Genomic DNA, 17,116 nt, shown 5'->3' with positions numbered 1-17,116 from the left:
GAGAAGTAAACAGTGAATAAGAAGAGAAAATATTACAATAGTTAGCTCATCTTTCTTCTAAGAGGAAATAAAGTCTAACCTAGCTCAGAGCACTGACCAAAAAAATGATACATTAAAAATGTCTTATTTGCAATAAGCTGTAAACAGAGAATAGTTGCCAACATCCATTGGATCACAGAAAAAGCAGAAAAACTCCAGAAAAATATTTTTTTCATTGACTACCCTAAAGCCTTTGACTGTGTGGATCACAACAAGCTGTGGAAATTTTTCAAGAGATGGGAATACCAGACCACTTTACCTGCTTCCTGAGAAACCTGTATGCAGGTCAAGAGGCAACAGTTAGAACCGGACATTGAAAAACAAACTGGTTCCAAATTGCTGTATGCTGTCACCCTGCTTATTTAACTTCTACGCAGAGTACATCATTCTGAATGCCAAGCTGGGTGAAGCACAAGCTGGAATCAAGATTGCCAGGAGAAATATCAATAACCTCAGGTATGTAGATAACACTGCCCTTATAGCAAAAAGTGAAGAGGAACTAAAGAGCCTCTTGATGAAGGTGAAAGAGGAGAGTGAAAAAACTGGCTTAAAACTTGACATTCAAAAAACTAAGATCATGGCATCTAGTCCCATCACTTCATGGCAAATAGACAGGAAACAACAGAAACAGTGACAGACTTAAATTAATTTTCTTGGGCTCCAAAATCACTGCAGACAGTGACTGCAGCCACAAAATTAAAAGACGCTTGCTCCTTGGAAGAAAAGCAATGACAAATCTAGGCAGTGTATTAAAGAGCAGAGATATTACTTTGCCAACACAGGTCCATCTAGTCAAAGCTATGGTTTTTCCAGTAGTCATGTACAGATATGAGAGTTGGATCATAAAGAAAGCTGAGCACTGAAGAATTGATGTTTTTGAACTGTGGTGTTGGAGAAGACTCTCGAGAGCCCCTTGGACTGCAAGGAGATCAAACCAGTCAGTCTGAAAAGAAATCAACCTTGAATATTTATTGGAAGGACTGATGCTAGTGCTGAAACTCCAATCCTTTGGCCACCTGATGCGAAGAGCTGACTCATTAGAAAAGACTCTAATGCTGGGAAAGTTGAAGGCAGGAGGAGAAGGGGACAACAGAGGATGAGATGGTTGGATGGCATCACCGACTCAATGGACATAAGTTTGAGTAAGCTCTGGGAATGTGTTGCAGTCCATGGGGTCACAGAGTGAGTGATTCTGTGTCCATGGACACAACTGAGTGACTGAACTGAACTGAACCATGGTGGTTACGTGAATGAGCTGGAGGGCTGACTCTCTGGGTCCAGGTTCTGGCTTCACTGCTTCCTAGCTATTACTCAACCTCCCTGTGCTTCAGTTTACACATCTGTGAAACAGGAGAATAAATGTACAACTTTCATTGGGTTCTTGTAAGGATTAGTTTTTCTTATTAATCTGTTCCATTATTACACCTAAAATAATGATTTATGAATGGCTTCAGGGGGTCTATGAACCCCTCAATATTATACATAAATCTTAGTGTACAAGTGAATTTGCAGATTTTGGGGAAGATTTACAGTGGTTTATTTTTCCCTTTCTTAGTCAGATTGTCAATGGGCCCCTGATCTTTCAAATGGGGTGAAACACTATTCTGAAAGGAGTTAGTGGCCTATAACTTAACACCAAGTCTTATGCATGTGAGCTTGATTAAGCAAACTTGTAAAATGTCCCATGATGCTTTGGGATGAGGTATTATCTGTGTTACCTTTGTTCTCCTAATTAAATTCCAGCCAAGGAATTTCCCTTGTAGAAATTCCCTTTCTGTTCCCAACTATTAACAAATAGTTTTAAAAACAGGGAGAGCAGAAAGAAAAAGATCTAAAGTATTTCCCATTCCACATATAAAGAGAAAGATATTTAACACAGGCACACCAAAACATATGTGTCTGTGTGTGTGTGTGTGTGTGTATGTATGTGTGTGCATCTGTGTGTGTAATATAATTAACCTCACTTCTTGGGGCTTAATTTAATAAAGTAGTCCACAGCTTAATATAATATACCAACTTACTTATTAATTCTCCAAGTAGTATAAATATAATGTAAGGGACTTCAGAGGAAGACCAACAGAATGCATCATATCAGAAACAAAAATGATGATAAAGAAAAGCCCATGGCTGTTACAATAAAGTAGCTCAGCCTCTTCAAAGAATAAAGCTGTGATGGAAACCCATCTTTCATAATCAGCAAAGGGCCTTTTTATTTTATTTTATTTATTTATTTATTTATTTATTTTTTAATTTTAAAATCTTTAATTCTTACATGTGTTCCCAAACATGAACCCCCCTCCCACCTCCCTCCCCCGCCTTTTTAAAGGTTCTCCACTGATGTGGTATAGCTGAACCTCCCTAAATAATTATTCCTTAGATTTGCATACAACTTTTAACATTTCAAAGAGCTTTCATAGGCTTAATCCTAAAATCAACATGGGCTTTCTCTGCTTCTCCAGGGGCTTGCAGGTGTTCACTGCCGTGCCTCCTCATAGTAGGACAGCTTGGAAGCCTGCTGCATTGGCACACCAGGTCCAAACCAGTAGCAGAGTAAAACTCCATAGCTGTGATATAGATCTTTATCCACTGATCCTAAATCCTCCTCTTGAACAAGATTAGTGATGCAAAATTAGATGGTAGCAAGCCTACACTAAAAAAGTCCAGAAAAGGGCACTTCAGGCCTTGAAACTCTTCTGTATCACACTCATCCAAACACTAGTCAACAAATATTTATTGACTAATGAGGGCCAGGCATTGTTCTATTGCTGAGTATGCTGCAGTTAAACAATCAATGCCTTTGATAATAGACAGCAGATGTTTTAGTAGAAGAGAGTAGATATTTTAGTAGGGGGAGAGAGAAAATAAACAAATATGTGTAAAATATATTAGCTGATATAAAGGGCTATGGTATGTTTAAGGGGTAGCCAATGTGGGACAGAGTGGCTTGGTTCCAGAAAGAGCTTGGTGCCCAACTCCATAGAACCTTATAGCTTCTGTAAGGAATCTGGTTTTTACTTAGAGTGACAAGTAAGATAAGGAGCCACTGAAGGGTTTGAGCAGAAGGGCAACACGATCAAATTTACATTTTAGTAATATTGTCTGTGTGCTGTGCTGAGAACAGACTGAAGTGAGCAGTATGCGAGATATTATGTTATGTGTTAGTCACTCAATCGTGTGCAACTCTTCGTGACCCTATTGACTGTAGCCTGCCAGGCTCCTTTGTTCATGCGATTCTCCAGGCAAGAGTACTTGAGTGAGTTGCCGTTTCCTTCTCCAGAAGGTCTTCCCAACCCAGGGATTGAACCTGGGTCTCCTGCATTGCAGGCAGATTCTTTACCATCTGAGCCACCAAGCAAGCCCGTGGGAGATAGCTATTGCAGTAATCCAAGTGAGGACAAGAGTGATATTTCCCTCATGCCCCTTTTCAGTCAAAATCCACCCTCTTCTCCCAGTAAACTATTGATTTGATTTTTTTTATCACTATAGATTAATTTTGCTGGTTTTATAGCTTCATACAAAAGGAAGACGATGGGGTAATGGAGAGGGGGAGTTGGGAGGACTGGGAGGATATCTGAAGGCTGGGTATGGAAGGAGGTGGATGCTGCATTCACCAGTGAGAAAGAATACATTTTATTGTTCCCTTTTTGTTGGCTAGTGGTTTACATGATATTTTGAGCTATAAAGATCTGTTAACTGCTGTGGATTAGGCTGTATCATGCCACAGGGTTCTAGAATTTATAGACAGATGTCTGAGCAGAAATGAGACCTGTTGGATGCCCTACCCTCTTTAGGTGGGGACCTCTTTAAAGCTTGGTTCCACAATCACCATTTGTGTAGTGAGTGTACAGAACTCTCACAGCGCTGGAGTGTTCATAGCTTTGCCTGTATTTTAACTCTTCCTTTCGTGTGTGTGTGTGTGTGTGTGTGTGTGTGTTAAATCACTGCAGTTGTGTCCAACTCAGTGCAACTCTGTGGACTGCAGCCTGCTAGGCTCCTCTGTCCAAGGAATTCTCCAGGCAAGAATACTAGAGTGGGTTGTCATGCCTTCCTCCAGGGGATCTTCCCAACCCAGGGATTGAACCTAGGTCTCCTGCATCTTCCACATCACAGGCAGATTCTTTACCACTAAGCCAAAGGGGAAGCTCCAACTCTCCTCTCCACCGCACGTCAATTAAATACTGAAGCATACATATTTAATGAGCTGCACCACTCATCACCCCATAGTAACCATTTACCCTCACCTCACAAAAGATCAGCAAAGTCTACTTAAAGTAGTTTCACACCTATATATCTCTACAACACTGATTTAATTACACCCTTTAAAAACTGGAAAAGAGTAACAGTAACTGAATTTTAAAATATATACTTGGAATAATCATTTACAAGCATTTTGTATTTTTATATTTTCACTTATAATATAGATTTCATTTCAGGCAGTAGAAAACAATATTGATTAGTTTATCATGACTCTAAGCAACTATTTACAGTAAGTTCCCCTTGCAAGTTGTGAACTTTCAAAGATGTTTCTCATGTCCAATCACATAAATTAGTTTACATGTCTGGTATACATCATCACTTGTGTGCATTCTCTACAAGTGGTTGTGCTTTGGTGTACTTTACTGTACAATACTATATAGAGTACAGTATCTTTATTTCAAGCCAATGATGTCACAAAGCAAGTGTAAAAGCAGAGGTGATATAGCTGGTACTGTACCATACTTTTCAAGATACTGTACTGTAAGATTAAAAATGTTTTATTTTTTGTGTGTGTTTGTTTTTAATGGATTTGTTGTGTGAAAAGTATTATAAACCTATTACAGTACAGCACTATATAGCCAATTGTATTAGTTGGGTACCCAGGCTATCTTTATTGGATTTACGAACAAATTGGACTTAAAAAATGCACTCTCAGAATGAAACCTGTTCATATGTAGGGGACTTAGTGTTTTTTCAAAAGTCTGAACAAGTTTTGATTGCCTGATGTGATTAACATATTGAATGAAAAGGCAATGGGCACAACATTTAACCTGTAAACAACTTCAGAGCCTAGTATAATATTTTAAAAAATCGTATATATATGTTGATTGTATTTCAATAAAACTAGAAAAATTATGTAATTTGAAACAGTTAAATCTAATCATTTTTTAGTACATTCAAGCCTTAAGTAACTAAACATCACCATTAGTATACACAATTTGAGTGTATTTTATAAATAGAGCCCTGTCTTAGTTATTAAGTGTTAAGAAATGAATAGAATATGAGTCATGCCTTTGAGGAAATTATCATTTCTTCACCAAAATGAACCAAATTGGCAAAATGTCTATAATGAACATGGATTTTCATATTACTTATTTTATGAAAATAAGAAATATGAGCACCTTTCGGTACTCTTATCATGTGAGATGGAAACAAGGTAAAAATTTATAAATTTGTAAAACTCTGATTTGCAAATTGACAATAGTAAGTAATAGATTTTTCAATAATTGGTTGGGACTCTGGTTGCCAGTATCCATTTCTAGTCATGCAAACTCAGTATTTAAAAAGAAAAGTCTGTAATTTTCTTAGAAAAACCCAATCCATTTTTAGAGAAGCACAAAGTAAAAAGTGCCATTAAGCCTTCTAAAGGGTTTGAAGGCCATGATTTCAAAGAGGGTTTGGCTATTGGAAAAAGTATTCTATGGTTTTTCATGTCACCACCACTAACTACCTTCCCAGATGCAGTGCATTTTGGTAAAAGGCCAGTTCTGCATTGTGGCCATGAAGTATATTCAGCAGCTTGTAGTGAGTAGGGTGCTTCCCTGTTGACTCAGCAATAAGGAATCCGCCAGCAATGCATGAGCCGCAGGAGATGTGGGTTTAATCCCTGGGTTGGGAAGGTCCCCTGGAGGAGGGCATAACAACTCACTCCAGTATTCATGCCTGGAGAATCCCACGGACAGAGGAACCTGGCAGGCTATAGTCCCTAGGGTCTCAAAGAGTCGCACACGACTGAAGCGACTTAGCACGCATCCACACAGTGAGTAGGAAGGCAGAATGAGGGCCTTAGGGCTGTTGAAGGAGGATGGTTCAAGGTCAAGGCAAACCACACGGTATGCTTCTCCACTTGAAGTGAAATTAAGTTAAAATGAGTACTCTGGGATTATCCTAGAGAGGAAAAAATGGTCAGAGAAGAGAACCCCATAGCAGTATATGGAAGAGATAAAGGGTGGATGTGATTATAATTGTGGTAGGAGTATGGAGTTACCCTGGGGAAATGGAAAGTGCAGACCTGTTGGAATGGGATGCAGACCTGTATATATGGGATGATTGCTTGGTTACGAGCCTTATATATATTTTTAACACCAAGCATAGCATCTTCTTTTCTCCTCCATATCACTTCCTATAAACATTACAGAAATTTTTACAAGGATGAACACTCTGCATTCATAACTTAAGGAGGGCTCTGAAATGAATAAATAATCCACTATGGAGCCATACTTCCTTGTACTTAAAAATAATGCTGAACCAGGAACATTAAAATAATGAATCTGCTTACTTACCTTCACCAGTGCAGCTTGAACTACTGATTCGCTTTCTGTATCTAAGGCAGACGTAGCCTCATCTAAGATCAGAATCTTCGGGTTTCGAACTAAAGCTCGAGCAATTGCGATTCTCTGTTTCTGTCCTCCACTCATTTGAGTTCCTTTTTCCCCTACCAAGGTATTAAATTTCTAATGAAAATTAGGAAAGAAAACAGAAACAGAAGGCAGCATGGTCAGATGATTAGAACAGGAAATGGCAGTCACAATTGTGGATTTTTTTTCTCATTTATTTATTTATTGAACTTTTTATTCTGCATTGGGGTATAGCCAATAACAATGTTGTTAACAGTTCCAGGCAAAAAGCAAAGAGACTCAGCCATATATATATATATGTGAATTCATTCTCCCCCAGATGGTTGTGTTTTAATGCCAGATTAGTCACTGCTGCAGTCTGGATAGTATTTGATCTATGATTTGTTCTTTGTAAAAATAAATAACTATTTTAAAAAGAATCTATTGAAGAGAAGACCAAAGGAAAATTTGGCTAGGACTAAAAAAAATGAGGACATAGCATAATCTAGGATTTTAAGGAAGATTAACAATAATTTGAACCAATTTTCAAAGTTTTAAAGACACTTTTATAATGCACTGTAGTACACATAATTTATTATTTAAAATGTTTATTAGTAATTTAATGTATTACTCAAATTTTCCTTTATATTCTGAAAAATAGTATGAAAAAGATTGCTGCAAAAACAAACTTCTTCTTCAAAATGTTTTTTCAATCTTGGGAGAATTTTTGGGCCTTCTTTTACTTTTTTTTGATATCTATATCTTCAACAAAGTATATGTTGTTAGATATTTGAAGTTGGAATAATTTCTAGAATTAATGAAGCATAATTAGTAATATTCTATTGTGCTAAGTCCCTGATACAAACTTCATTTCTTCAAGGACTTATTTTCAAATACTATTTCTAAACTTTTAACTTCTAGAGTTTGACCTTTACATTAAAAATGTGCATGCCAAGTCACTTCATTCATGTCCAACTTTTTGCGACCCTATCGGCAATAGCCTGCCAGGCTCCTCTGTACATGGGATTCTCCAGGCAAGAATACTGGAATGGGTTGTAATGCCCTCCTCCAGGGGATCTTCCTGACCTAGGGATAACCTGCATTGGCAGGGGGGTTCTTTACCACTAGCACCATCTGGGAAGCCCCACATTTTAAAAAAAGTATATATATATACACACACACCTTATTGATGAATAATTTTTCATAATAAAATGCACCTGTTTTAAAAGAATAGTTGTATGAGTTTTGAAAAATGCATGTATCCATGTTATTACCACCCAAATAAAATCAGAAAATTTCCATCATCCTAGAAAGGTTCCAAATGACCCTCCAGTCAAAACCCACACCTTGTCTCAGATACCATTGATTTGATATTTAGCACTATAAATTAATTTTGCTAGTTCTACAATTTCATATAAATAGAATCACAGAGTGTGCACTTATTTTTGAAGTTAGATGGCTTAAGTTTCATTTGGTCTAAGATTCATGGTAAATTATATGTGTATATAGTATGAGGTAAGGGCCACATTTCTTTTTTTTTAACACATGGATATCCAATTTTTCTAGCACCATTTGTTGAAAAGACTTTCCTCTCTCCCACTGAATCACACTGGCCTTGTCAAAAATCAATTCAGTAGATATATGTGGGTCTATTTCTAGACTCTGTGTTGTGTTCCACTGACTTACACGTCCATTGTTATGTCAATGCCTGTGTATGCTCAGTTATGTCTGACCCTTTGCGACCCCATGGACTGTATCCTGCCAGGCTCTTCTGTCCTTGGAAATTTCCAGTCAAGAATACTGGAGTGGGTTGTCATTTTCTACTCCAGGGGTCTTTCTAACCCAGGGATCGAACCCGCATCTCCTATGCGTCTTGCATTACCATTGTGCCACCTGGGAAACCTGCTGTTAGGTAATTATCACAGTCTTAATTTCTGTCTTAAAATTAACTATTGTAGGTCTTCCAGGTTTGTTGCTCTTTTTCCAAAATTGTTTTGACGATTATTGGTCCTGGTGGCTCAGACGGTAAAGCGTAAGCATCTGCCTGCAATGTGGGAGACCCAGGTTCGATTCCTGGGTCGAGAAGTTCCCTTGGAGAAGGAAATGGCAATCCACTCCAGCACTCTTGCCTGGAAAATCCCATGGATGGAGAAGCCTGATAAGCTACAGTCCATAGAGTCACAAAGAGTCGGACACGACTGAGTGACTTCACTTTCACTTTCACTGAGATTTCTAAATAAAATTTTTAATCAGCCTGTTGACTTCTGCACATGAAAAAGACAGCTGAGATTTTGATTGCTGCTGCTGCTGCTGCTAAGTCACTTCAGTCGTGTCCGACTTTGTGCGACTCCATAGTCGGCAGCCCACCAGGCTCCCCCATCCCTGGGATTCTCTAGGCAGGAATACTGGAGTGGGCTGCCATTTCCTAAGTGAAGAGTCAAAGTGAAGTCGCTCAGTCGCGTCTGACTCTTAGCGACCCCATGGACTGCAGACTTCTGCACATGAAAAAGACAGCTGAGATTTTGATTGAAATAGCACTAAATTTATAGATTGGTTTGGGGGGAATGCATATCTTTAAAAATATTCAACCTCTAAATCAATGAATAAGATAACATCTTATTTATTATATTTAGGTATTCTTTAATTTCTCTAAGCAGCGTTCTATAGTTTTCACATAGAAGATTTGCAGATCTTTCATTGTATTTGTTCTATTTTATATTTTTAATGCTATTGTGAATGCCACTTTTAATTTCATTTGTAGTTGTTGCTACTATTCTGAGAACCAGTTTATTTTTTTCATAGTTATACATTTTATTAAGGTTACCTACCCACTTCTTTTTGAGTGAGTTTTTGTGGTTTGTGTCAGGGAGTAGAACCTCTTCTATGTTGTCAATATTATAGGTATATCTTTGTTTGTAGTATTCCTATATCAATCTTTTAATATCTTTGGGATTAATAATAATGTACCTTCTTTGATCCCTGATATTCTCTTCTCTTTTTTGTTTCTTCATCAGGTTTGCTATAGTTTTACTGATTTTATTGATCTTTTTAAGGAATCAGCTTTTAGTTTCACAGTGACTGTTTCTAATGTTTTCTGTTTTTAATTTCACTGTTTTCTGCTCTAGTCTATATTATTTCTCTTCTACTTGCTTTGCATTTGATTTGCTCTTCTGACTCTAGTTTCTCAAGATGCAAACTCAGTTAATGGATTTTAGATCTTTTTCTTTTCTAAAGTAAGCACTTGATGCTATAAGTTTCTCTTAAAGCAGTTGATCCTTGAACAACATAGGTGCTAGGGACACCAACCCCCACCCAGTCAAAAATCCAGGCATAACTTTACAATCAGTCCTCTGTGTCCACATCCTTGAATTTTACCAGCTGGGGTCATGTAGTGCTACAGTATGTATTTTTTGGAAAAAATTCCTGTATAAGTGAATATGTACAGTTCAAACCCATGTTGTTGAAAGATCAAGTGTATTCCACAAATACAGATACCTTGTATTTTCATTTTTACTTCAAAAGTTTTTAATTTTTCTTGAAACTTTCTATTTGGTCCACATATTATTTAGAAGTAGGTTCTTTAATTTTCAAATATCTGTGGATTTTCCAGGTATATTTCTGTTGTTGATGTCTACATTTTAATTCTATTATGGCCCAAGGACATACTTTGTATGTTTCCTTTGAACTTTGAACTATATGTACTTTGAAATTATACACGTTTTTTCTTTCAATGTCGAGAATATTGTTTATCTCAGTGAACATTCCACATGCACTTAGGAAAAATGTTTTATGCTGTTATTGGGTGAAACTGTCTATAAATATCTGTTATATCTAGTTGGATGATAGTATTGTTGAGGTTATGTATATCCTTAGATCTTTTGCCTACTTGTTCTATCAAGTATTAAAGCCTTCAGCTAAAATTGTGGATTTGCCTGTTTCTCCTTTCAGATGTATTCTTTTTGCTTCATGCATTTTGAAATTTTTTTTGAAACTTAAAAAAAGACTTCTTTTTTATAGATTAAAAAAAAAATAGTGTTGTTTATTTATTTGGCCGTGCTGGGTGCTCATTCCTGTGTGGGCTTTTCTTTAGTTGCAGTGTGCAGGCTGCTCATAGCGATGGCTTCTCTTGTTGCTGAGCATGGGCTCTAGGGCACATGGGCTTCAGCGTTTCTGGTGGGAGGGCTCAGTAGTTCTATAGCACAGGCTTAGTAGTTGTGGTGCATGGGTTTAGTTGCTTCAAGTCATGTGGGATCCTCATGGACCAGGGATTAAACCCGCGTCTCCTGCATTGGCAGGTGTATTCTTTACGACTGCCACCAGGGAAGCCCTATAGATTTTTTTGATATGAACCATTTTTAAAGTCTTTATTGAATTTGTTATAATATTGCTTCTTCTTCTTTTATTAATATTTTTGGTTTTTTGGCCCTGAGGCATGTGGGATCTTAACTTCCTGACCAGGAATCGAACTTGCACCCCCTGCACTGAAAGGGGAAGTCTTAGCCACTGGACTGCCACAGAAGTCCCTTGAAATTTTGCTTAAGTGAATAAATATTGAGATTATGGGTGGTTGTTTTTGCCTATGGATCATAGTTTCCTGTTTCTTTGCACATTTAGATATTGTAGAATACATACTGAAATCTATGCATAATATGTTGAAGAGACTCAGTTCTGTTTTCTTCTGAGGAAAATGTTGATTTTACTCTCATGTGCATGCGTGGTTGCTAAGTTGCCTCAGTCATGTGCAACTCTTTGTGACCATATGGACTGTAGCCCACCAGGATCCTCTGTCCTTGGGATTCTTCAGGCAAGAATACTGGTGTGGGTTGCCGTGCCCTATTCCAGGAGATCTTCTCAACCCAGGGATCGAGCTTGCATTTCTTACGTCTCCTGCACTGGTAGGTGGGTTCCTTACCACTAGCACTACCTGGGAAGCCCTTTTACTACAAAGCTACAGTCATCAAGACAGTATGGTCCTGGCACAAAACAGAAATATAGACCAATGGAACAAGATAGAAAGCCCAGAAATGGTATTTATTTTTGAGTATAGCTTTCCCTAAATTTTCACCTATATGAAACCACTTCTGTAACTTTTATTTATTATTATGTTTATTCTTATGTCCCAGTTTAACCATCATGGCTGTGGGATTTAGCTTCTATCATAATAAACCAGCAATTTTAATTTGTTCTTTGGATTATATCTTTAGGATTTACTATTAGATTTATAGCAAGGACACCTTTGTGTAAATATTGGGCTTTTAGTAAAAATAAGTCATAACTTACAGGGAATGACTTCAGTTCAGTTCAGTTCTGTCGCTCAGTCATGTCCGACTCTTTGCGACCCCATGAACTGCAGCACGCCAGCTTCCTTGTCCATCACCAACTCCCAGAGCTTACTCAAACTCATGTCCATTCATTAGATGATGCCAATCAACCGTCTCATCCTCTGTCATTCCCTTCTCCTCCCACCTTCAATCTTTCCTAGCATCAGGGTATTTTCCAATGTAGTTTCAGCTTCAGCATCAGTCCTTCCAATGAATATTCAGGACTGAGTTCCTTTAGGATTGACTGGTTGGATCTCCTTACAGTCCAAGGGACTCTCAAGAGTCTTTTCCAACACCACAGTTCAAAAAATGACAAGAGACACTGGAAAACTCCTTAATTCCAAGGGGAAACCTGAAGATCATTTTTTTTTTTTTGAGGAAAAGAAGTCAGTGAAAGTGTTGAATGAAGGTCAAAGAAAGGAAGTTTGTGTTTTCCCAAACCACAAGGCAAAGAATGACCTCAAAGAATAACTTTTCTGTCCTAAGTATGACCCTAAATAATGGGGAAAGGAAGTAATAAATAGCATAACAAAAATTTTATGAATAAAACAAAAGAACAAAATTATTATGACCTATGGAATGTGGTTTGTAAAATATATTCATTAGAATAACTTTTTTGTTATTATTGCCTTCTGGGATGTTAGAATTTTATTTGTGTTTTACTTTCGCATATCATCCTTTCTTGTTTCACAAGGTGCTCCCCATAATAATTTCAGGTGATACTAGCATGAAATTGAAAATTAAATGAATAACTGAAAATGAAATGCTACTAATGAACAAATACTTTAAGAAATATAAATATTTTTATAGCTGTCTATCAATTTTAACGGAGAAGGCAATGGCAACCCACTCCAGTACTCTTGCCTGGAAAAATCTCCATTAGGATCTCATATGTCCTAATACCCAAAATTATAGTTTACTGTATCTTTTTCCAACTATAATTTCACATTTCTTATCCAATAGTAGTTCCATATACTTCAAAAACAAATTTTTTTCCTTTGCCTTAACACAGAACCAATCTGAACATTGCCTGTGACATTCCTACTCTTAGCCACAAGATGGCCTTGCAAATCAACATTTTGCAGATACACATTTCTCAGGGTGGACTGATGATTTTCTTTCATATTTCTTTGTTATATTTGAACATATCCTTTATTTTTCTTTTCCATTAGCAGTGAGAACGAGTAAGAACAAAACAGATTTTAAAAATTGACCTTTCAACAATGTATACTTTGGGTTGTTATCATGCTCTCTCATTTATAGTTGTTTCATCTAGGACAATGCAAAAATTAATCACACTTACCTTACTGTGTAGATGTTATCATTATTTAACTTATTTTGGAATATTTCAGTGCTTCAGGTTTAAGCTAAGAATATAGGTTACATAGTGTGCTTACCTTGGGAAATTCCATTATAAAATCGTAAGCATTTGCTTCCTTTGCTGCTTTCTCAATGTCTTCATTAGTCACACCATCTTGTCCATATCTAATATTGTTATTAATGGTGGTTCCAAACAAAACAGGCTCTTGGCTGACCACTCCAAAATGTTCTCGATAATGCTGCACATTTAAAGTTCTGATGTCGTTACCATCCACCGTGATCTACAAATCCAAAGAAATGAATCATTGTGATGCCTTTCATTGCATTGGGTTAAAACCTTTTTTACTACTCCAAAACATAAGCTGAGAAGCAGGTTGTTTCAGGAAACAAAGACTGACTATATTTTGATAAAATATATATAGCAAGTACATTGCCAATAGAATTTTTCTGGCAGTTGGGAACTAATAAAAGCTAAAAAAAGTGACTTAAAACCTAAAAAAATTGACTTAAAATTTGGTCAGACTATATGAATATCTTTACTCTACCCCATAGACTATAACCTGCAAGGCTCCTCTATCCATGGAATTTTCCAGGCAAGAATACTGGAGTGGGTAGTCATTCCCTTCTCCAGGAGATCTTCCCGACCCAAGGATTGAACCAGTGTCTCTTGCATTACAGGCAGATTCTTTACTGTCTGAGCCACCAGGGAAGCCCTAACACTAAGGCTAACATGATCTACAGGCCCTAACATGATCCACAAATTAGGTATTATGAGGATATATACCCTAGGAGTCACAAATGTTATTATGTAGACACATGTAAAAAACTTCAGTTTTGTTGTTTTAAGACTTATGTGACTTCTGCATTGTTTTCTAGGAAATTCTTTCCTTCCCTTCAACACCACAATCCTCTGCAAAAGATAAAAGCGCATTTTACTCCCTGCTATAAATAATCTTAAATGAACATTGTATTCCCCATAGATAATGCCGTTATCCATTATCCCAACATATTTCAATGATAGAAGCCAAGGTATGATCATCGTAACTCTGGTATTTCACACCAACTGGTATTCTGTCAGGGCACGGGCATTCCATGCAACTGCTTTATATACGGGATACTTGGCCAATAATTTATTCACTATTAGCATGAATACGTAGGTCTAATGGCACCTCACTCCAGTACTCTTGTCTGGAAAATCCCAGGGATGGAGGAGCCTGGTAGGCTGCAGTCCATGGGGTTGTGAAGAGTCGGACACAACTGAGTGACTTCACTTTCACTTTTCACTTTCATGCGTTGGAGAAGGAAATGGCAACCCACTCCAGTGTTCTTGCTTGGAGAATCCCAGGGACGGGGGAGGCTGATGGGCTGCTGTCTATGGGGTCACACAGAGTTGCCCGAGACTGAAGCTACTTAGCAGCAGCAGCAGTAGACTCCACATAGAGACTTAGGATGTTAAATTTTTGTTTCAAAAGAATATATTTTCTTTTAAAAGTAACAGTTGAAAAACTGAATAGAAGCAGTGCAAATTATGCTTCTGTGACTGTCAGAGTCTTGTTTTCTATGCCATTTACAGGTTAAAAAATTAAGTGCAACATATGGATGATGCAAAAAAATGAGAGTGCTTATTTTCTACAGATGTTATTCTATTGGGAAGTTTTGAGAGACTGAAATTCTTGTTAAGTTCTTGGTGTTAAAAATTACTAGTTATTTTTCTCTACAGCATTTATTATCTTGTAACATTATATAATTTACTGATTTTATTTATGGTCTGTCTCTGCTTATTAGAATGTAATCTTGATGAGGGCAGAGAGGTTTTTTTTTGCTTTGTTCAACAGTGTATTCCCAGCACATAGAACAATGTCTGGCTCTTGGTAGGTGCTCAATAAATACTCGCTGAATGAATTAATATCCAAGAGAGACAACAATATGGCTTCTCTCCCAGCCCCACTGTTAAAAATTAAAAGTTGACATAGCTGTAAGTTCTCTGTAACAGGTGGGCATTTCCACATCTCGTTGTGTGGACTGTACATGATCTTACTAGGTGCACTTACAAAGCCGTCATCAGGATCATATAACCTCTGCAGAAGCTGGACTGCTGTACTTTTCCCACTGCCGTTGGGGCCGACCAATGCTACTGTCTCTCCAGATTTAATTTTGAGATTCAGACCTTTCAGAATCTATTGAAATGTATGGGAGGAAAATTCATAAAAGTGGGATAAGTAAGAATATGATTTTCCTATCTTCAGAAATTTAATGTAGAATTACAAACAGAAAAATTTTGGCACTTAACAACAAACTTAGATCTTGCTATGTTTTTTTCATATATGTGTATTACCTACACAATTTTAGAAAGTAACAGTAAAGAACTAATCATCTCTCTATACAAAAAGAAGATCTAAGTTGAGCACTCAGACTATTAATGAGCCACAGAAAACTTTTCAACTTTTAAGTCAAAATATTTCATGTGAATTTCATGACTACCAAATTAAAGAAAGTTATATCTTCTAACTTGCAACAACAGGAATGAAACCTTGCCAGATATCTGTGAGCAGTTTAAAGAAGTTCTTAGAATATACTTAACACTGTTGCAAAATATATTCTAAAGTAAACAACTGGCAGACTTCTTAGGGATTCGCTGGAATAGGATTTCACCACTAGAAAGTCTCCTTTTCTAGTGGTAGATCTCATAGGAACATTTTAACTTAGGGGGAGTAAGTGCTTTTATACTTTTCTCAATACCTGGGTGTTGCTACCAGCAGTTAGTGTTCTGGAACCTGCATTATGAGAGAAACTCCAAAAAACTTCCCTCCCAAAATGACAACAGTAATCCTGTTGAGAAACTCACCTATCTTTGCTTACATTTCTCCCAAACATGGGAATATTCTCTTGAATTCTCTCAGTTTGATCTCCACATTTGTAAAGAAAGAGACTCTTTAAAGAGACCAAAGGTAAAACCTTCAAAGGGCCAAGCAGAGAAAAATTTGCTAAAAGAGATGAGAAATAAGGGAACCCAGTGGGAGTACCTCCTCTCCCATCTGCAGTTTTACTCTAGAATTCACTTCTGTTCTTTCTTTCGAAGAATCTATGTTTTGTTTATTTAAAGTGGGTTGATCTTTTTTCCAGGGGGAATTATTCATTTTTAAATTTAAGAAAAAAGGCTATGTTTCAAAGCTTCATTTAAAAAATAGTTGTTTAAAACCCAGAGAGCTCTTTACCAAGCAATGTACCGGCAAAACTGCTGCTTAAGTCTCCAGGAAGCCAACCCAAATGTAGTTGCAAAATGGAATTAAAATGCTCTATTTATATTAAGAAAAATGATGGAAGACAACACTGTTCCAATAATGGTAATTGAGTAACAAAATTTTTTTAAAATAGTGATCTTTGAAAAAAATAATTTCAATCAAAGACCTAGAAAAAAATAAGGTAGTAGGAGTAGGTAAATATTTTTTTCGATGCAAATTATACAGGGGATATTTGGACACTTTAAAAGACAGTAAAGATTGATGGCATTAGTAATTTTACCTATTTCACTTAAAATCATCCTTTTTCTATAAAACAGGTATTTTAGTAGGAATTATTCCTTGCAATCTTTAACAGTAACTACTTTTTTAGATACATACACTAATAAGATGAAAGGATGAAAACAATATTACAAACAGATGTATTTTTGCTAGAAATTGTCCAAGACTGAATGATAAACGGAGAAGGATGCACTTTTGCTGAGTGGTGTGTGTGTGTGTGAGTGTGTGCTTGTGTAAAAGTAAGAGACAGAAGCTGAGGCACAAAAGCTGGTGTAGTAAAGGCTTTAGGGAAGGGAAAAGGGAAAGACACAGCATATACACA

At 37.0% G+C, this 17,116-nt stretch overlaps 1 protein-coding gene across 1 annotated transcript in view; it reads right to left on the bottom strand.

Annotated features, from left to right (window-relative positions):
• ABCB5 (ATP binding cassette subfamily B member 5) overlaps positions 1–17,116 on the bottom strand; it is a 116,872-nt gene that overhangs the window by 74,819 nt on the left and 24,937 nt on the right. Inside the window, exons 12-14 of the mRNA XM_052638460.1 lie at positions 15,325–15,450; positions 13,351–13,554; positions 6,579–6,749 (exon numbers count right to left, since the gene is read on the bottom strand). Of these exons, the coding sequence (XP_052494420.1) occupies positions 6,579–6,749; positions 13,351–13,554; positions 15,325–15,450 (501 nt within the window). The remainder of the gene's footprint in view (positions 1–6,578; positions 6,750–13,350; positions 13,555–15,324; positions 15,451–17,116) is intronic.

This window comes from Budorcas taxicolor, chromosome 4 (genome assembly GCF_023091745.1).
Source record: "Budorcas taxicolor isolate Tak-1 chromosome 4, Takin1.1, whole genome shotgun sequence".
Taxonomy (NCBI): domain Eukaryota; kingdom Metazoa; phylum Chordata; class Mammalia; order Artiodactyla; family Bovidae; genus Budorcas; species Budorcas taxicolor.
Note: the sequence above shows the minus strand (reverse complement) of the source record. Positions and strands in the feature narration are given on the sequence as shown.